Consider the following 21,998-nt stretch of genomic DNA (forward strand, 5'->3'; position numbering starts at 1 on the left):
CTGAACTTCTTATTGCAACTGCTCCAAAGAAACAAGGCCCGTATTCACAAAAAAGCTCTTACGCTATAATTGTTCGTGAGAGAAAAATTCCAGCCAATACTAATGCTGGACATATCATTAGCGAATGCGGCCGACTAATGGCAAAGAGCACCTACGAAGTAAAACTTTTGTGAATTAGCTGGAAATTGTATTGTGATTCTGCTAGGTCACACAAATCTCGGCCCATATTGGCGAAAAGCTCTTACGCTCGATTTTTTCTTGAGAGCAAATTCTAACCAATCCTGGTGCTGGACATACGATTACCGAAGGAAAATCCGATTACCGAATTTCTTTGTAAATTCGGCCCTACTGTCCTCGTCTTTTCTTTCTTTTTTTTTTCCAGCTTTCTTTAGTGCGGCTCGATTTCGAATTTTACGGCATAATGCAGGGACCAGCATTCACGAAGTCTTTACTGTACATTAGAACTGCAGAAGGGAAAGCCTTTGAATACTTGTCCGGGTTCGCATTCAGAATCTAGGGCCAAATTCACAAAGCTTTTCGTTGGTAAGGGCTGCTTTTCATTGGGCGATCGCCTTCGCTAATAATATGTCCTACATCACTATTGGCTAGCACGAACGCATTTAGCGTAATAACTTTTTGTGAATACGGGCCCTGATTCTTACTCTGTAGCAGTTTGTGACAAGCGCTAGGCCATAGTGTCAGTTAACATATATATAGCTTTGCGCAGAGGCGGTGTCGTACCCAATGAAGTGATAACTGAGGGGCGACTATTGCTAGTTGAACATATATGGCTAACGAAAGCCGCTGGCCAATGATACCGTTCTTGCGAACCGTACAGGTTTTGTGAATTCGACCCTATAGTATATTATGATGTTGACATTTGCCCATAAACGGTTACAGACGATGTTAAAAGAAAGTCTCCACGTGCTCCATGGTCACGCGTACACTCGTTTTACTTTTCGCCGGTAACTGTATTTCCCTTGTCCAGCTGTCACTCGGCGCAAGACAGGCCTTTACGGCGGTGTCCGAAATTTATCGAATGTTGTCGTAATTTCTGTAGCGAAAGAGGCTTGTCTAATTAAATTGCGCGCTCGACGCGAATAGTATTGTAGGTTCTAGGACGTATACGTGAGCACCAGCAGTTAATCTAGGATGTGCGGTGTTACATGTGCAAATAGCGGGAACACTTGACCCCTCAGTTCAGATGAGACGCGGTCGACGAATGTGCTCGCCGCTGTAGTTCTGATTCGAGCGTTGCTTGTCTTTCCGGGTTGGAATTCGCCCAATAAATAGGTCCTTCACTCATACTTTTGGCATTGCTTGTTTTTTTTTTTTCTATTTCATCGCAACGCGCTGTTTCATAGTTCAGTATAAAGTGACTAAAGTGAGTAATGTACGCGGAGTTATTGCCTCGCGCTATAAACCTTCCATTATTTAAACTTTTATGACTGCAAGCTGCGCATACCTGGTATGATAAATCTGTAGCAAAGCGACGTAGCTGTTCTTGAGATGTCTAAAAAAAAACCACGAGTTCAAAGGGAAGACAAGCGCCCCGAACTCGAACCCCAAAGTATTCGCGAATCTTGCGGTACACGTGCTCTACCAAAAACGAAGCCCGGTTACCCACCTGTCCGCGAGGAATCCGGATGTGACGTATCCGGCCATCGAGCCGATCCAGAAGGTTGTGTGGAGCACATATTGCTTCCAGCTGTCGCCGCAAACCCAGTTGTGCTGAGAAAATAGAAGGGAGTTTCTCTTATAGCATCTGTCCTGTTGTGTATATTTCTGATATGTACACAAAATTTTGCGCTTTCTTTATGCGTGGAACTGTAAAAACGTATTGCGTTCTTTATTGAGTGTAAGCGAAGGGCCAACCCTATTGGGGATTCCGACGCAACGTGTCGGCTCAGTGACAGCTGCCGGAGGAGTGCATACTAGGTTCATTCGGAGCGCGGTGCGGTACTCAATCATTCGTAGTGCGTACCAGTGTAACATACGGGCAGATGGCAAATAAACAAATCTAGTACCACTGCAGGAAGTTTTGTTTCTCGTAAAAAATGAAATTTCGGAGCAATCTTACTCTTCAACTTTCCAAATAAGCGCACGTATATTTTTTTACGCAATAACACCACATGGCACATTGAGGGGAAAATCCGGCGTCTGTAGCAGCGAAATCGGCACCTAAATTCCTACTAGCTGCGACGCCGCGTCACGTGCATCGTCACGTGACGCTGGCGCGCCAGCTGTTGCGTGAGGGCACCGCCGCGATGCCACGCCACCCTCGCTCTCGGAGGCCTGTGTTATCCGCCAGTTCCTTCTCCGCGCAAGCTCTCGCTTGAGTTTATAACTTCGCCTGTGTAATCGCTATTAAGAAATTAAAGTGTAAAGAAAACATAATTCGAAAGTAAAAACGTTGGCGGTAGTGAGTCTCGAACATATACGACCGCACGCTCAGAAGCCGAGTGGCTTAGCCACTGGGCTAAACCAGCGCCTCTCAGATAGCAGGCCTGTGCACTCTGTTTTATTACATCATGCTACTCGGACGTCCAAATCACCGCAGCTTACTCGGAAGCGCCCCCCCATTAGATTCTTTGGCAGTCGGGCGATATAGCATGACGTCACGGATCAAAGGGCGCCGGACTTGTGCTATCAGTGAGGCGTTGATCAAGCGTCTTAACGCGCTCGCTTGCCCGCGAGCAGTTCATAACTCGAAGGACCGTTCAGCGGCATTCAATGGGGCATTAATGTTTTAACACTCACGACTCATAAGAACTGCTTAGGCGTCCTCGGATTTTCTTTTCTTCTTACGCGCATTTGAATATGAAGAGCCACAATGTAGAGCATCCTCTTAATCGTTCCTCTTTTGATGTCGCAGTTCTCGATGTTATGCTGGCCTCCATGTGCCTTGGAAAGTTTGTAAACAAGGATTGTCTCTTTTCGCTGCGCCCGCCGTGGCCTTGTTTAGCTCTAATTTGCCGTACAGTCCCTAAGAACACCCGCGACATGCGTATGATATGAAGCTCATTTTTGCGTTGAGTGTTGTTCGCAGGCTTGGCCAGAAGATCATGTGGAGCTTCTCAATCTCTCAATTGCTTCATATGACATATTCAACATCGCTCTTTTTTGTATGAAAGTGAGAAATGGTGGTATGCATTAGTATTTATGCATTCAAGCTATGGTATTCGTGTGCTAGTACTATTAGTGTGTATTAGTATTAGAAGTATTTATACAGGGTGTCCCCAAGTATCATGCATCAAGCTGTAAAATATTCAAATGCCACGTGGCTGGACAGAACCAAAGTAATGTTGTTTTCCGTCGCTTGGAGATACTCAGATTATTTTTTTGCATACCACCTAATCACATAATTAGCCTTAATTAATTATTCAGTTTCTCAAATATTAAAATTTATTTATTTATTTATTCATTTATTTATTTACACTAATTATGCAGTTAGAAGGAATGCAAAAAAAAAAAAAAGCCGACAGATCCCACTCCCTGTGGGAATCGATGTCGTGTGAAGCAGTGTGCGGGGAAGCCTACCAACTTGACGAAACGACCATGAGAGCACCAAGGCGTAGGCTGCTGTTTCATGACCCACATGACACACATGTCATGATATTCATGGCATGACCTATCATTTATGTTCGTCATACACTCTTGTCATATTGTGCCAATTTTTATACGTACGAAGTTAACGAAACGACCATGAGAGCACCAAGACATAGGCGGCTAGATGTCCGCCAAGAATTGCTTTGCATTTAAAATAATCGATCTCTAAGCGACTGCAAACAACATTAGTTCTGTTCAGCTACGTGGCAGTTGCATATTTTAAATCTTGGGTGCATAATAGTTGAGGCACCCTGTATATATTCCAGCTATTATATTTGTAGTAGTGGTAGTACTAGTATTCAAGCTATAGTGCAAGTTTGTAATTAAGAAACATTTAGTTACGACTTCCTGAAATAACTCATGCAGCACTGTATGAGCCGATACACTTCAGCAATGCAAGAAGGGGTCTAGTTACTGCGAAGCGAACTATAGAGCACCAAGTACTCCGTATTTAATACTCAGCTGCCGATTTCTGTTGCCAGTTGCACTTTCTGCGAGCCTGCTCAGAAGGTATCATTTACGTCTACCCACCGTATAGCTTCATTTCCATTACGTGGACCCGTCGATTCAGAGTGAAGTGACCGCATTTCGTCTATGCGAATTCGTGTTTAACCGAAAAGGGCCTTCTAAGAGAAGATTCCCAGTGGCTCTCAAGTTTCCACTTAACGTTGACATTTAGACCATTAATCTACACAGACACCACTGGCGGAAAAGGAAACAACCAAAGAGCGAGGTACGCCATAAAGGCGCCAACCTCTCCTAATATTCATTTCAATCAAAAAAAAACCCCGGAAGGGCAAATAGATGGTTCAAGTTACGCCTCTCCTCTGCCTCACTCCCATATCTATAGACCGCCAATATAACGCTGGGTACAGGTATCTGCAGCTTCCACGTTACCTCAGTGGACATAGTCGCGTACAGGTCACCGTACTCGTAGTGCCAGCCTTCGGGGCATTGCTCTGTAGTGGTCCCATTAATATCCACGGCACCGATGCCCAGTTCGAGACGGCAAGTTTGTCTCGACAGCAGGAGCGAGCCGTTCCACGAGTCTCCTTCTGAGAAGCCGACCGCGAAGCTCGAGTTGGCACCGCCGCCTTCGGGCGCCGCGGCGGGACACCAGTAGTGCTCGGGCACGATGAGTATGAACACCTGGGCCATGTGGTTGAACGAGAAATGTGCTGTGGCCGTGGTGAGGAACACGAGGGCGAGCGTCGTTTGAAAGCGGCCGAAGCCGCCGGTCTTCATCAGGGCCCCGTCAAAATCCATGGCGACCTTCGAACTTCCGGCGAAGCTCGTCCGGTGCTTCGACTTCCTTCCTGGACCGGCGATGTGAAGATACAAAAGAACTATGTCCTTGGAGGCGCAGGTGTGCTTGATCAAGGACGATGGTCCGCGGCGGTGGTCTGAAAACTGGAGCACTATAACTGTATCGTAACGTATAACCAGGAGAGCTTAGTTCTGTTGTTCTTGCGTTTTTCTTCAATGCATTATTTTGTTTAGTGACAGTTCTGACTGACAGGTAGGTGTGCTCTCATACAGTTCAGGCAAATTTGACGGGAAATCCCGTTTCGTCCTGCGTTCGTATGGTGGGCGGTGGGTGAGGTTAGAAAACAAAAGAAATTTAGTAATAAAACAGGTTCAGTGGTGCCGGTGTCAGGTTATTGTCCAACAGGCTTTTAAATATGCGTTCTGGAGTAAGTACTTCCGCGATAACTGCACGTCGTAGGCGCAGCGAAATCGATCTCAGTTGTCTGTCGGCGCCGGTTCAGTGAAAAGCGTTATCAACGCTGAGCTCGCAGCAATTCATTGCGCACAAGACACATGAGTAACTTAAATTTCGCATTGAAAGCAATTACCCAGCGGTTGTACGTTTAGTGCAGCCTATAGCTAACTTTAAGCGCTGGAGGCGAAACGTTCTCCGTGGCAGATGTCGACACCGTTAACCACGTCAAACTTCGTTGAATGCTTAATTGTTTTAGTGTTGACAGAAGACGACGCACAGTTGCTTATTGTTATCTTACCGTCTTCGATTATGTTACGATTCTGAGTTCTAACGATCAGGCAGGAAATTATTTCTGCGATCTGCGGCTTTACAGGTTCTAAACTACGATAAGCTGGCTGCGTTCGACAGAACTGTCAGTTGTACTTATTTTTATATCTGTATAACTCTGAAAGCGCGCTTCTGCCTTGAACGTGCGCTCGTCAGTACAAACTTGGGCAGTTGACCTACTCGAAGCAATTGTCAGTGTAACAAAAGGATGGACGTACGATGTCGGCATTCAAATGTAAAGATAACTTCCTTGTCACTCTCAAAGCAACCACGCACGAAGGCACCCAATTTGGCGACCGCTTGTACGATACATTCGAAGATATTTTCAACACGACGCTCCTGAAGCCGCACGTGCCTCTCGCTGAGTTTAGGACGCCCTTATTTGTCAACCACACCTTGGCGCACACAAATTACACGGACGGGTCCAGACGGCGCCTCCAGCTGCCAATCGAGGTGGAAGGCTTAGCTTGAGACAGAGCAGCAGTTGCTTCCGGTGTTCGATCAGCTCGACTTGGATCGCTGGTTTCGGCCGATGCAGCGCGGATTCCGGGTCCAGGTGGGGCACCATGTAGATTTCAACTACCAAGCCGCTGCGTAGAAACGCCGGCAGTGCCCTAGTGGTCCCAGTTACTGCGCACCACCTCTCCGCGCATACCTAGACCGCAGTCTGCCCGCAGGCTCATTCGAACCCGCCACGCTCTCTTCTTTCCTCCGCAGTGGTTGTTTGCACCGCGGGAAAGGGAGACTGGCAGTAAAATTAAACAACAACGTTAAGACAGGGCGAAAGAATTGCACGCGCTGGGACGAGGCACGTCGGCTGCCGGACACGCGAACTTATCTCAACAACCTCTTGGCTGCATCGTAAAGGCCGCGGAGAAGGCGCTTGGCTGACGACACTGGCACTTGTGATGCGAGCGGAAATGGCGAACGAGTGAGTCCTCCCACGAAGTGTCGATCGCATAACGCCTGCACGTAGCAAAAATAAATCAACGTGCTAAATACAGTGACCTGGAATCGTCGTGTATGGTATAGTTCCGCGCTATGCCAGAGAACCAGGTCGAAATAAATGGACTCTGGCAAAACCTCAATGAATAAAAGTATTTATTTTTCCTTCTGGCTTATTCCTCACCGCACTTCGACGCGCGCATCGAAAAGTGCTCATATATTTACGTGTAGCGACGATGTCGCCCGAGTAGGAGTATGGTGCCGCCCAAGGCTGCTGAAGATATATCTAAGGACTCATTGGGCTTGGCCCACGGTCTCCGCAAAATTAGTCCAATTTTAAGGAAAGATACTGGAACCTATTTAAAAAGAGGTAATGGAAAATTTAAAAAAAAATTCGTTTGCAAAAGATGGCTGTCAACTTCCGTTGCGCAGATTGTTTGTCATAAAGTGCACGAGCACTTGACAGAGCTGTAACGGCCACTTCCGTTTGCCATTTCGTATGTATCGGAAAATAGTTTCACGAAAATCCTATCGTGCGTCACAAGTGCATACGACGTTTGGCGGGGATTAGTTCCCACAAACGACGCTCTATATATTTGCCTCGACGGTGTACTTTGCCGGAGTGTCGCGCATCGCGAAAACCTGCTGTCAGATGTCAACTGCCAAATTCCAGAAAATCAGAGCCCGAGAATGCCACAGAGGCCTGCATTTGTGTCCTGTGCGGTTCTATATGCACTGCGCACTTACTTGCTCTCGCTCGCCACGCGTTCAGCTTGGGTTCGTTGGGTCACTAGTTTTTCTAAAGGCGCAAGTTGCTAAGACGGCGAAGTGCGCATGCGGCAACCAGTAAAATAACGAAGTTTAATGCACCAGCTATAGGCTGCAAAACGTTTCATGTTTTGCGGTAACTTGTCGCAGCATTGTGGTGGAGTCTGAGAGCCGCCGGTGCATGTCCCTCCCCCCCCCCCCCCCCACCCCATTCCTACCTGCCCAATGCCTCAGACCTTGCTTTCGCTTTCCTTTTTCTTTCTTTCTCTTCTTATTCTTTCTTTTTGAACGGGATGCATTTCAGGAGCGTTAAAAAAACGAGAACATTTCTAGTGCAGTACATATTACAAAAAGTAACACTGAAGAGGCAGTAAAGTTTATGACATCGCAAAGATCATCTGGGATAGATAAGAAGTCTTCACGAAGTTCTTGTTTGCGCATTCCTGCTATACCTAACGACGTAATTACCTGCCGTATACGCAGCCGTTATCTGGGACCTTAAACTACTCGCAGTCCTTTAGTTGAGTCGCGCCAACACTAAAAATCGCGGCTACTTCGCTCGCTAGCAGTCCTTGGCCTTCAGCTCCTGATATAAAGCTCTTGGAAATTGTCACCTCGCTACCATCGATTCAGAAGCTTAAATGGCAATGTTAGAGGCGCAGGACATCTGTGTCATTGCAAGTTTCTGGAATCGTTACGGAAGAAGTCACGGCCGTTGGACGCTTCTTTAAAAATCTGGCAGGCTGCGTATCAGGGACGCATGCCCAGTGCATGCGCTACGTGAAACGTGTTGTGCGCGCCGCAGAGGGTGTATGCCGGCACTGGGCGCAGAAACGAGGTCACCAAATACACAGGTTAGGTTTATTCACGCACTGAAAGACTTGCAGCCTTAACTTGCGTTACGTCTGGGGGGTCATACGGTGCAATTGTGCAATCGTGCTTCCTCCCTATGCACTATATAGCGTACAGAAACGACCCCTCGCACTGGCATGGGCACTGCCCGGGACTGCCTGCACCGCTCGAACCTGCCCCACTCCGGCACGGTTAGGGCTCCTGCGCTTGCGCTTCCTATGGAGACGGACACGTTAAGCCTCAGTCGAAGGTATTGGGTATCGCCCTGTCTTGCTGCCCCAGTCTTTTCACGCCCTTTCTGGACCCTATACGTGTCGAGCGCAGGGGCGCCATATTAACCGAACAAGCGAGACGTTTCGGCAACCAATTGAACGCTTGTAGGCCTTAAAACTTCTGATAAGCGCCAGTTTGAGTTCGATGGATTATGTATAAGGTGTCCCAGCTAGTGTTAGCCAACCTTTTCAATGAAAAAAGAAAAGGATTAAAGAAACAAGTTACAAGATACGATTTCAAGACCTACGGTATTCAGTTGTCGGAACGCAGACGACCGAACACCTTAGCGTTATGATGATGATGATGATGAACCTCTGTCATGGCTCGCACCCACTAAGGGGGATAGGACAAGAATCGGGCGGCAGGAGATAGCTAAAGGAAATTCTTATTTCAACACGACAAAAGCAAAGTAAAATCAGTACAAAAAAGGAGATGATGCAATGACTAGACTAGTATGCGAGCGAGCAGTCAGACTAACTTAAAGGTGAATGTTGTAATCGTATCTTGCGCCGTGTTGCTTAAACTTTTCTTCTTTAGTTGAGCAACTTGGCGAACGTTAGCTGGGACACACGGTATATTATCGCACAGTGAGCTCTCTCAGACTCGACTACTCGTGTTTAGTTCGACAAACGTACCGCCGTTCGTGAACGCCGTGCGCGAGACTAAATTTAGCTTCGACTGCGACATGCCTGGTGCGACAACGGCACCATCTGTGCACGCAACGCGTGCATGATCAAGTAATGGCTCCTTTCCTTCACACAACGATACCAAATAATGGCGTTATATGTTTTCGTCGTACGCGGTTTTAGCAAGCGACACCCTACGCTGACCGAAATGGATGACGTTCCTCGTCAAAAATCGAGAAAGCTTCTTGAATGGAAATGCTGGTGGTGTCGACAACATTATGAGACTCTGCATAAGGGACTGAGGTCCCGTACCAAAACGAATAATCTGACTCCAGGCCATCAGGGCCTCCGAGGTAATGAAGCTGTCCACGCACTCATTCCCCGGGCACCTCCTTGTTGCCCTAAACAGCCTCAATGTCCTACCCCTCTACTACGGTTCAAAGCAATCCGAGATTATTTCTGCGAGCAGCGCCGGGTGTATCCCAATCCGGCGAAAGGCCCATCCGAAACAGAAGAAGGCAACCCTACGGCGCCTTCAAACTAACACGTTGCTCTACCCAACTATAGTTAAACATTTCGATCCAAAAAGCAAGGGACAATGCCAGCACTTCGGTGATTTGGCAGATGCACATCACATGGTCTGGGCCTGCCAACAGAATCCCAAGCTATCTCCTATTTGTCTCCCCACTCGAGAGGACTGGGAGGGGCCCTGCTAAGCAGCTCCGGACTAGCAGAACAACGAGCTTTGGTCCAACGGGCTCGAGCGGCGACTTCGACCAATGACGTCCCGGACACCTAGTCGTCGCGACATCCCGCGGCGGCCGCGGTATCTACGCTACGATAGCAGACCGCAGCTACATGCAACTGAAGATGCGCAGCGTTTGCTCTGTGCACGACAGGGTTTGAGTGACTGCCCACTCACGCTCATATGCTCCAGTCTAGCCGTGCTACGTGGTGCAGAGACCGGCTTTGTCCTGCACCAGCGTGGCCGATGGATACCAGCCACATCCGGTTTGCGCATTTCGAAGCGCTATCGATAGCTCAATATGAAGCGAACTCTGCCAAGGCGTCTAACCAGGAGAGGCCAGGAGTGAGCACGCTCTTGCAAAGTGCACGTGTTGTCTGAGCTTAAGATTCGCGTCGTTCGAGGCTATGAATCGTCACTTAATTACAGCGCACACATAGACGAGGGACAAAAAGGACGACGAAGACAAGCGCAAAAACGAGACGAAGACGTCATCCTTTTTGTCCCTCGTCTATGTATGCGCTGCAAGTGACGATTGATACCATGGAATACCAACTAGCCCGTGATGATGATGATGATGATGATGATGATGATGATGATGATGATGATGATGTGAATCTGCTGTATAACGAAATAAAGCGTCCGGTAAAGAGGGATGAGCAGGCTTCTCTTGGAAAGAGAACGTTTGAGCGAGAGGTGACTTCACGCTCCGCTTGCGAGCCCCACGCGCCGCGCACGACTGCAAAATTTGACTGAGATGTTGGCAGTCAGCGCTTCTCTGTGGCATTTGTTTCCTCGTGTCCTTGTCTTATTTGCGCTGTTCAACCTCAGTTCTAAATATGAACCAACTAGCCCTCATCAAGATCTCACATACCTCTTGAGCGCAGCTCTAGCTGTGGGCGCCCGGCTAAGATTCCTCACAATCGTTTTATTTGGTCAGAATAACTTCGTAAAATAAAAAAAAATCAAATCGTCGCCTTGCAATTGAATGTCGCAAAAATTTGCTCGAGAATGCTCAATTTCTTTAAAATCTGCATTTTAGAAGGGTTGAAATAGTTGGTACGTAGTTGAAGGAAAAACCTCTCTTCTTGTCTTTTGTTTTTTGTGACTGGTTTTTTCCTTCGATCTGTATTGTAATACAGGTGCTGAGATACTTAGCAAGCACTTCCCTTTGGTCACTTTTATTTATTTATTTATTTATTTATTTATTTATTTATTTATTTATTTATTTATTTATTTATTTATTTATTTATTTATTTATTTTATATAAGTCTCCCAGCAGGGCTGACTGAGTTCACTGTTCTTGTGCTGCGTTGTGTGAACTTGGTGCTTCCTTGTGCAAGATTTCTTGTGAGAACAGGTCTGCCCATTAGGTATACGCTTGACATTTTATGTTCATGTGCACTAATCTGGTATAGCACCATTGCGCTTGTCAAGATATACCTGCTAATTTAGAGTGATTCTTCATTTTATTAGTGCGTCAAGGTATAGCCAGTACACATTTTGTGGCCCCAACATCTCCTTTTCTATTAATATCAGTTTTCTTCTAAAGAAACGTGACGTGCGTCACATCCTGCACAGCCTACAGAACCGCACGATGGGTCATCCATTTTCAGGTCGCCAACAGCATCCAACCCGTTGAGGTCATAGGGATCTTGCACCATGACAGATCAGTCAGTTAGATGTCTAAATGAATGCTGGCAAATAATGCCGTGTTCTTTGTCATCGGGTCCGAAATGACGCGCTATAATGCTCTGCGTCTTTGCGTTTACAAACAGGACGGCCCAACCGCAAAGAAAGGCGCTAGCATGACCTTTAAAGTAAAGGTATCCCGCAAATACCAAGAAACCCTGCTCGCTGCACGGAGTAAATAACATATACTCGAGAGCTGTCGCGAGTGCCCTTAGTTTTAAATTTCAGAAGAAGCTCAGGCAACGGAGTAACTGCACCTGTGCACCTGAGGTGATCGATTACAGGCGTGAGTAAGATGCACAGCAGTAAATGACATTCGAAAACGCTTGCCGGACTAACTGGCCTACGGGTTTTATCCATCGTATATTTGCAATCACCTGGGGAAGCATGCTAGGCGTCCCGCTAGGCAAACCTCCCCAGTTTTCATTACAGTGCTCATCTCTCTCTCTCTCTCTCTCTCTCTCTCTCTCTCTCTCTCTCTCTCTCTCTCTCTCGCGCGCGCGCGCGCGCGCGCATATTTTGCAAAACTACAGATGCCTGCTCAACCGGAGCACACCGGCACACTACATGCACTGGCAGCCGACTATGTGTCCCAAAGAATATTCCACGCCTAACATAATGCGAATTGAGCGCTGTGAGCCATGTGTTGCTCCAATGCATATCTCCAAGTGAGGCAATCGAATTATGCGCATGCACAACAAAATACGAACGAGAACTCTGTGTTGATGACGCACACTTTACGTTCAAACAACTTGTTCTGTATGGGATCAAGAACATTGGCATTTTGAGGCAAGTTTGGCTTTTATTGCGTTCAACATGAAGTGCTTCTTTAGCTAACAGAGACGTGGCGTTTTGTGTGCGCTGCAAAGATTGGCAGTCCTCCCCATTTATTATCCCAATGGGCCTATATTTCACCTCCGTCTGTCTGTCTGTCTGTCTGTCTGTCTGTCTGTCTGTCTGTCTGTCTGTCTGTCTGTCTGTCTGTCTGTCTGTCTGTCTGTCTGTCTGTCTGTCTGTCTGTCTGTGCGTGCGTGCGTGCGTGCGTGCGTGCGTGCGTGCGTGCGTGCTAAGAAAAGCAGTTGCTGTCACAAAGACGCCAAGTCCCTTTATCGAAACGTTGACTCCATCGACACTCCTTGTTCGGCCACTGATGATCACTTCGATCCTCCATCTTCCCGTGAACTTGTTTCGCTCTCTCTCACTCTTAGGCATGCAAGCTCTCAGATTACATGGTGCGCCCATATCGCAGAAGGAAATGTGTTATGAATATACATCTCCTCAGGGGACGGTACCAGCGCGGGCGGTAAGGCCGATGCACAAATGGTGCGAAAAAGTTCCACAAGAGCCGGATTTACGGGTGCCGCGGCGTCTTCGTCTGCTTGACCGGAATGTGGGCTCTGATTTCGCAACATCCCAGAAGACTGCTGCGTTTCCTGTGTTTGTTTGTCTGTGTATGTTTAGCTCGAGCGCTCTTGATGTTCACAGCAGTGCGCGGACCACTGAAGTTGCCGTAGCAAGGTCCTGTCGTCAAAGCACAGCATATCAGGATGGAGTGCGCACATATCCTGCTTGCGTCCTCTGTTGCGCAAACAGGAGACTGCTGATAGGGTTGCGTTGTGGTGACGGCTGATACGCTTTCCTCCACGTTGTATTGTTTAACGGAGATAACCACATCCCTTGCGTGGAAATTACGAGCCGACTTCGAAACGCCCTGTCCTCGGGCCAAAGTCTCCCTTCTCCCCGATTGTGCAGGAGGTCGCTGAAGCTGACGTTGCGGCATTAAACTTTTGTAGAAAGGTGAAATACTTCTTCTTACGTTTGTCTGGGGGTTCGAGAGAGGATATCCCGAGTACAAGCAAAGTTCATGCGAATCCAGTGGAGGTCAGTGCTAACCGAAAGGTAAGACGCTGTAATTCAATGAAAGTCATCCGTTAATAAGTAAATTTCGCTTGTGGCCGGCAGCGGGTATCGAACCAATGGCAAATTACCCATTTTCACCTGGCAGCACTACATGCCAGTCACTGAGCTGTCGTCCACGTACGCGTATGCATATAGAGCGGCAGTGTTCGCGTAGCTGTGCACCACGTTTCTTTAAGACAGCTGGATCGTGTAGGCGCGTATCTCAGAGAAAGAACGAACCAGAAATCCTTCGTAGACACGCAGCATATTTTATGTGGCGTAAAGTGCGGGCTACAAACGATGAAAAGACAGAACAATAGCATAAAAAACACCTTAAGGGAGAATGTGTCGTCCATGTCGCTACGTCGACCGCGAAAATTTCTGCGCTGGCACAAACACGGGGATGAGAGTGAATGTTAGCGGCAACACGTTTCGTGTCCGTAGGACAACATACTCCATGTTTCTGCGAAAACTTCAGCAATCTTCAAATTTCACCTGTGACGGATAAGATAATTCTAGTCCTTAAGCTACATTTATAGTTACTCAAGGAGGAGGACATTATTTGCATGAGGCGCTGAAATGCATAATTACTAAAAATAGGTAATTAAGCGTTGAATTAGTTAGCTTGTGGCACGTATATTGCAATTTACACCTTGTAGCCGGTGAGACTACAAGGCATATTCACGAGAATAAAACTATGTATCTCGTTACGTTTGACCGGCGGGGGCTGGCGATCTTCAGGGAAACAACCACGGCGGAAAGGCGCCACCACGTCTGCTGCAACGACTCGCTTTGAAAGGACGAAATCTGCCTGGCCCGCTACGATGACTTTCTTTGTGAGGACTACAATGCGCGAGTCAAAAGTCCTTCGACGCCGGCAGATTGCGGAGACGACCTGCTTTGTGAGGACACGAATGCGCCACTTCAACACGGGGGACGGGGCCGAGATGTCTGGACGTAGTCGGCGGTGCAAGTGTTGTTAGTGTGTACGCCGACAACGTCATGGTCTGATTGGAGCAGGGGAAGTCCTGGAAGAGGATATTTGGAGGTGCCGTCTCACGCAGCTTAGAATGGATAGACGCGGCGGCCATCGTGTGCGGCGTCGACTCTGGGATAAAGAGGTGCCTGCTCGGGTCAAGCCCCGTGCCTGCGAGAACCCACTCACCTCGGTGTGGTCAGTGCCACCTGTGTGGAAGTGAGTGCGTAAACCCTCCCCCTCAAAGGCGAGTCGGCTACGATGACTTTGGATGCTGAGAAGTGCTTCTTGTGGGGAAGGAGAAAAGGCTAGCGCTATTTTCTGCAACCCATGCGGGAGCACGGCTCAGCGCCAGCAGGGTGGAGGGGATGGGGTTAAAAGAGAGAGAGGGTAGGAGGGAGGAAGGTAGAGGGTCGTAGAGATGGAAGCGAAGTAGTGGCCGATCAGGAAGCCCGAGGTGGTGGGATGGCCGTTAGGCCATCCGTCTTTGTAGAAATGTCCTATAGTTTCGCCGAGAGCCCCGACGAGTCGAGGTACTCGACGACACTTAGGAAGGCTGGTAGCTGATTACGACAGGGGAAGAGGATATCTTCCTGTCGTGAACATGGGAGCCCCAGGCGGTGGAACTCTTGCAGAAGTCGACCGCGGTGCTGCAGGTGAGCAGGGCAGGCCAGCAGGAGGTGCTCCAGAGTTTCTGGTTCACCACAGGAGGCACAGGCTGGCGAGGTGGCTTTCCCAAGGCGGTGCCGGCGGGCTGCCGTCCAGTAGCAGCCAACTCGCAGTCGGAGCAGCAACGAGGCATCCCTTCGTAGGAGGCCATCCTGTGGAAGAGGCCGTGGAGGCCAGCCCAGGGATACCCGTTTGTGCGGGTGGCAGGCGATGATGTGCCGGCGCAGCCTGTGTCTCGAGAAGTCTGTGGTCGTTACAGCAGGGCTGAGGGGGACGCTTGAGTGGTGGGCACTTTTTGCCAGAGTGTCCGCCTCTTCATTGCCTGGGATCCCCACGTGTGCCGGTAGCCAATGCAGAGACAGTGAGCATCCTGCGTCCTGAAGGGCCGTCAGTCTTGAAGAGAGCAGCGCTACCCCAAGGCTAGCCCTGTCAGGGTTCTGCAGGCAGAACATCGCCGCCTTGGAGTCGCAGAAGATGGCTGCCGAGGTCGCTGGTAGCTCCTCTGCAAGTAGGTCCACAGCAAGGTGGAGTCCTGCTAACTCTGCTGCGGTAGAACTTGCGTGCCCCGGGAGACGGCACAGCTTGCTCTTTCGTAGGGCCGGTGCAACGCAGGCTGCTGTGGATGAGCCAGTCTCCGGTATCACGGATCCATCAACGAAGATGTGAAGGTGGTCCCCAAGTCTCTCTTGGAGGAGAGAGGCTGCCGTCTGCTGTAGGGCACATGTTGGGGAACGGTTCTTCGAGACACCTGGCAGCTCCGTCGAGATAGGGATTGGTGGTCGATGTGGGGGCGAGGCTGTACAGCGTTTGCAGGCGTGTCCCCTATGACCTCCTTATAGAGGCCACACAGCCGTCCCATGTGTGATGCTGGCCGGGAGCGTAGGCGGGTCATGAGTGCTTGACCATCTGCGGCATGGTGTTGGCGATCAATGTGTCTTAGCCCCTGTTGTAGGAAGAGTAATGACAGGGGCAAGGCACCTGCCTCAGCCAAAGTGGCGGCCACTTGTGAGGTTCGGGGAACGCCAAGACAGAGCAGTATTGCTGACCGATGCTGCAGCTCCAGTTTCCGCAGGCGGGGTGGGGGCAGCGCCACAAGAGGGAGGGCATACAGTAGCCGTGAAATGACTGCAGCTTCAAATAGCTGCATGGCCCACGTGGTGGTACAGCGCTGTCCACGGCAAGGAGCTGTGAGATATCCTTGCGGACCCGAAGCGCCTGGGCGCACAGGGCCTTGGTAGCCGGCAGCCAGTTCAGCCGACGGTCAATGCGCAGCCCCAGGTAGGTGACTGCCTTGTTCCATGGGATCTGGACGCCCTCCAACCGCAGCCGGCCAGCTGAGCGGTGGGCTGATGCTCTGGGGTGCAGTAGCAAGGCCTCGGTCTTCCTGGCCGAGATGGTAAGGCCGATGCTGCACAAGTAGGCAGCCGCAGTGTCCAGGGCTCTCTGTAGGGCCGCACGTGCCTTGCGGATGTGATGCGGTGGTCCCCGCACCCATAGGGCGATGTGGTCCGCGTATATTGAGGACTGCAAGGTGAAGTGATGGTCTCGTCGTTCCTGCACAACCGCACCCTCAGGGTACGTGTAGGTCAATCGAAGAGCACCCCCGTCCAGTCGCTGCAGGCGTGCCACAGGGGTCAGTGGTGAGCCCCTTCCTTTTCAACCTGGTCATGGCACGGTTGCCTGCTGCCCTGCCAATCGACTTTGGATGCTGCGTTTGGTCAAACGGCCGTTTTCCCTCACCTAAGGATCTAGTGAGGACAGTGTATTCAAGGAGCCGTTGGTGGCTCCTCAGTGTGCATTCCTCTTTCAGCCATGTTAGACTGATGAACTGTAACGTTCTCATGTAGATACTGTAAATAAATCCCATATTCATTGTTCTCGCTAAGAAGCAGTCCTTCCCTTCAACAATGTCCTCAGCGTGGATGAGTTGGATGACGGCATGGGCCAGCTACCTTCTATTTCAAGCCCGACCCCAACCATCGCAATATGACACCATTTTCGAGGATGCATGCCTTCAAAATTGCCGTAGAAATGTACTGTCATTCCGGTTACTTTTGTAACAAAAAACCATCTTATGCATTGAAGCACGGAAGTAACTGGATCACCAATGTATTCCTTTGCCAAGTTCGGGAATCAATATGTCGAAGCTGGTGTCATCCTGAGAATTGGTTCCAAGTGGATGCTCCTGGTGAACTCCCCAGCTACAGTTCTAAAATTGCAATATATGCCGTAAGATAATTAGTTAAAACTTGATGAGTGAATTTTAGCAATTGTTCAGTTATGCATTTCGACTTCCCATGCAAAACATGTACGCCTCTTTGAGCAATCCAGCTCAAAGATTAGAATTGTTTTATCTGCAACGGGTGATTTTGCAAAATTTATAAAGGTCTTCGCAGAAATGCCCAGTGGCTGCATGCTCGCTAAGCTGCGTGCCACAGCTTATGGCAATGTCCGGCGGCCTTGACTGGCGCACCCAAGTTGTCCAGGGCACCAGCTTACAGAATGCGTATAAGATGGTCGGAAAGCTGTTCTTAGCCACAGTTAAGAGGTCTGATCATTGTGTTAATTGTGCAATACGCCTGCTGTGTAAGAAGCAACCGCGACAGGCTATACCGGCGCCCTTGGCCCGAAGTCGGCCCATCCGTCTGAACGTGACGCACACTCCGCATAGCCAGATGGCCACCAGCTGAGGTATAGATAGAGAAGCTCAAGACAAGGCGGGCCGGCCAGCACGGGAGCCTCTCGTGTCACCTTTGACTTCACGTTAATGGCCTCGCAGATCCTTTATTGCGGAACAGGGGCGCACGCTCGCTAAGCTATGCCACAGCTAAGAGAAGCAGGAGCGTAGGCAGCTGATCGAGGCGTGGGCCGCTCTTTTTTTTACAGCCCCTTGGCGGAACTGCCATGTATTTGCGCTCCTTCGCGGCCGCCCTCGTGTGAGCGCTTATCTTCCTCCAACCCACCAGACGAGACTCATTCTGGTTATGGCTATCATTTTATGCGTCTCCGCTGCGCGCCGCCGCACCTCGTTGTCACTCTACGGCAGTCCTGCATTTAAGAGCGAAATCTGCATGAGAATAAAAATAAAGCGTAAACAAAGTCTATGGATAAGTGTCCGCGGTGGAGGGGATAGATCGGCACAGAAGCAGTAAGCACGCAGAAACTCACTCGACAAGTGCGTACGGAAGGAAGCGCCAGACAGGCAGACGCCCCACGTGCACGTATCTGTCGCTGTACACGTAGTGGACGCTTTGAATCCAAAGTAGTCTCGACTCGTTCACTGCTCTTACGCGTGGCACGCTTTTTTCCCACGCGTATATGGCGCGGTGTGCGAGACGCCGTTGATCATTGGGTGAATGAACTGAATGACCGGCTTCAGCTTATCGTAACGACTTGAGTGGTGTCATGCTTGTGCCAGCGGATAATACGAACCAAGAATTGGACGTATATGGAAATTGAGCCACTTGCAAAAAAAGAAGTCGCATTTTCGCCCGGGAGGCGCAGGATTGATAGTGATAGTAATGTATAAGACAGCTACACGAAGCGAGGTTCTTAGTTTTATCGGCCGTATAAATTTCAGTGAACATTCCCTTGCTAGTTAAATTAACAATCACGCTGTCACGCACGCATAGGTAAACATGAACATACCTCACTCGATGACTGCGAACACTCGATGACCGCGAACACTCGATGTCACAACGCTGGCGGGATGAAGAGCGTCCGCCTCGGGGATCGAACGCTTCGGGCTGCCTAACGCTTCAACGAGTGTCCGACATGTGATTAGACGACCTCCAGCACTATGCGCGCTTAAAAACAGAGCACGTGGATTGATCAACCACCACGGCTCGCCACAGCTAGATTACCTCCAAGATACGGCGCGGGGAAGCCCACGTATGCGCTCAGCCGCGCCGACAGACATGCGCAGCCACGACCGGGGTAGAAGAGAAGACGCGGAGTCTCAATGCACCCCCCCCCAACCCCGCTAGCACGCATTTGATCACGTGACCTCCAACATAGGGAACGCGGGGGGACGAGAGAGGGAGAGAGGTCGCACAGGAAAAGGGCGCTATTTCTGCTTCCCTGCAGGGAGGGAGCACGGCTCAGCGCCTGCGCAGTGGAACGACGCGTATCGAGCCGCCATCCTTCTCGGCTCACCCTCGCAAGCTTTTACTCGCAAAAGCAGCAAACAACGGCTTTACGTGGAACCTCACGGCGATGACGAAGGCGAATATTCGCCTGAAGTGTCCATATAATTGCTAGAGCAATAAAAAAAATGTAGCAGTGGGTCACACGCGCCCTTGCATTGTTCAAACGAGCGACCGAACGAAAATCAATAGTCATAACATTAGATATTGGAAGAATATAGCATGAATTAGAGAGCGAACACGGTTTCCTCCAATATTCCAGTTGAACTTAAGAGGAATTGAACACTATAGAGTAGGGCAAGTCACGCAATGTGTGGGGCAAGTATCGGTAACGGCGGTCGATATAGGAGCAGAACGTGCGTCAAGGAAAATGAAATGCAAATAGATTCGGTAAAAGATTAGATGGAGCGTTCACATAAGAAATTGTCATACATAAGATGGAGTCGGCTAAGGCAGGACAGGTACCAACGCATATCTCTGGGAGTATCGTTCCTCAAAGATAAGTAAATCAATAATTATAACGCTAACTGCAGTTGTCACATGTGAAGATACATTAGGGGCCGTACACTCTAATGCATGTAGTATATTGACGTTATAGCAAATTCTCCTTTGTTGCATGACCCGCTGTTGCATGCTGTCAGTTTCCTTGCTGGCGGCATGAAACTGAGATGCTGCCTTGTCAGTTGCGTACGGAAGCACTGACAACAGAACTAACGTCTCTAATTGAGTGCTATCACGGCCACCCTGCTACTATGTACGTAGGCAATCTCCTCTAAGGCTGATATAGGTGGAAATCCGTTGTTGCGAACAAGTGCGCCATGGACATTACTACATCGACGTCCTTCCATTACACCGGCATTACATCGGCGCCCAACGAGGAATCGGAACATTCTTGTTGAGCGTCTACATATCTGTGCACGGATATCCCTGTTGTAGTGGCATTCCTTTCTAAGAATTCTTAGAATTTTCTTTCTTTCTTTCTTTTTCTTTCTTTTTTAGGTATCGGGATATCACAAACTTTTTCTCCGTGTCTGCGAATTCTTTGTCCGTTTTGCCGACGACATTTGTATTTGGACGTTGGAAAAACACTTTTATGCATGTAGCACGTATTGAGCAACAGAAACCTGTATCGGGAGTTTTCATATCGCTCTACAATTTTCTCGTTGAAACTTTACACCTAATTATAGTATTTGAGAAATTGATTAATTAATTAAGATATTATTTAATTAGGCGGAATGAAACAAATAACCGGAATATCTCCAAGCGACGGCAAAGAACATTAACTTGCGGTTCTGTCCAGGTACGTGACATTTGCATATTTTTAATGTTTGGCTCAAGTCACGTGAGACACCCTTTGTACTGATGGCTCTACTACATCAGCCAGTTCTGGTGGCGCTGTAGTTATGCCAACAAGGAGAATAATCCAACGCTTCCAGACTTGCCATACCACTACGTCTAAAGCTGCAGAACTCGCGGCTCTCCGCGTTGCGCTTCATGTAATTAATACAGAGAGTCCTTGAAAATGGACCGTCTTCTGCGATTCAAGGCCGTCCTTACAATGTTTGCAGTCGTTTCTCCCACATGGAACTAATGATCAACTGGCGTGCGAAATCGTGGAACTTACCCATCACTTGGGAGAAAGAGGCCATGATATCTCTTTTCGATTCATACCAAGCTATTGCAGTATCATTGGAAATGATGACGCAGATAAGGCAGCTTGCACATCAAACCAAGAAGATCGCTGCGTCCCCATTTCTCTATCAAGTACAGACGCTGCGAAACAGCTTCGCATTCTAGCACGCACATTCTCGTTAGCTGAATGAAATACCGCGCATACAAGATGCACCACTCTGCACAGACTCAACCCTTCGCTGCAACTCGGACCTCCGGCTGGACTGCACCGACGCGAAGCGTATCTTCTGTGCCGGTTGTGGTTGGGAGTGGCCTCAGCAAAAGCTCGTTCAGCACTAATTGGAATGGCTAACACTCCTCCATGTGATGCCTGCGGCTGCGAGGAGAACATTGACAACCTATTGTGCCAGTGTCCACAATTTGAAGCACGAAGACAATCTATGTCCAGCGCATCTGGGAAATTAGGTGATCAGCCTCTGAGTGAATAGACAATGCTATAACACCGTTCCCACCAATCATCGGCTCAGAAGACAGTGAAGGCACTTTTGTGCTTTCTGAGAACGTCTGGTTTGTGCGAGCGCCTTTGACTCATGCTGTTGACTAGTGCTCTCTGTGCACGTCTCTCTCTCTCTCTCTCTCTCTCTCTCTCTCTCTCTCTCTCTCTCTCTCTCTCTCTCTCTCTCTCTCTCACTCTTTATATATATATCTTTATATCACTCTTTATATATATATATATATATATATATATATATATATATATATATATATATATCCCTCCCTCTCTTCCTTCTTTCCGTTCCCGGACTATTGACTGGTTAATGTCCCTGTCTTCTCCCTCTCTCTCTCTCTCTCTGTTTGTTCTTGTTATGAATGAGAAGCGACAAGAAACACATCGACTAGAGTGTGATACAAAATGAACTCGGCAGTAGGACGACTCCAGGGCCGGTATTTTGTAGCGATGCCTTTTCCGATTCTATGCTTTTTCAGGCTTTTCGCGCTTGGCCAGTGGTGAGAGCGACGGTCTGCCCACATTACCAACGGGATCAGGCGGCCGTGTGTCGTGGATGATAAGAATAGCATAGAATAATGCATAAGGCATAAGGCATCGCTACAAAAT

The 21,998-nt window shown here is 48.9% G+C and overlaps 1 protein-coding gene and 1 pseudogene across 1 annotated transcript in view; one reads left to right on the forward strand and one right to left on the reverse strand.

Annotated features, from left to right (window-relative positions):
* LOC142572424 (solute carrier family 22 member 3-like) overlaps positions 1 to 6,342 on the reverse strand; it is a 46,231-nt gene extending 39,889 nt beyond the window's left edge. Inside the window, exons 1-2 of the mRNA XM_075681526.1 lie at positions 4,507 to 6,342; positions 1,628 to 1,731 (exon numbers count right to left, since the gene is read on the reverse strand). Of these exons, the coding sequence (XP_075537641.1) occupies positions 1,628 to 1,731; positions 4,507 to 4,875 (473 nt within the window). The 5' untranslated portion in view covers positions 4,876 to 6,342. The remainder of the gene's footprint in view (positions 1 to 1,627; positions 1,732 to 4,506) is intronic.
* Positions 716 to 796, forward strand: LOC142573476 (U4 spliceosomal RNA; annotated as a pseudogene).
* Positions 6,343 to 21,998: the final 15,656 nt, after the last annotated feature.

The sequence above is a fragment of the Dermacentor variabilis genome, chromosome 2 (assembly GCF_050947875.1).
Source record: "Dermacentor variabilis isolate Ectoservices chromosome 2, ASM5094787v1, whole genome shotgun sequence".
Lineage (NCBI taxonomy): Eukaryota > Metazoa > Arthropoda > Arachnida > Ixodida > Ixodidae > Dermacentor > Dermacentor variabilis.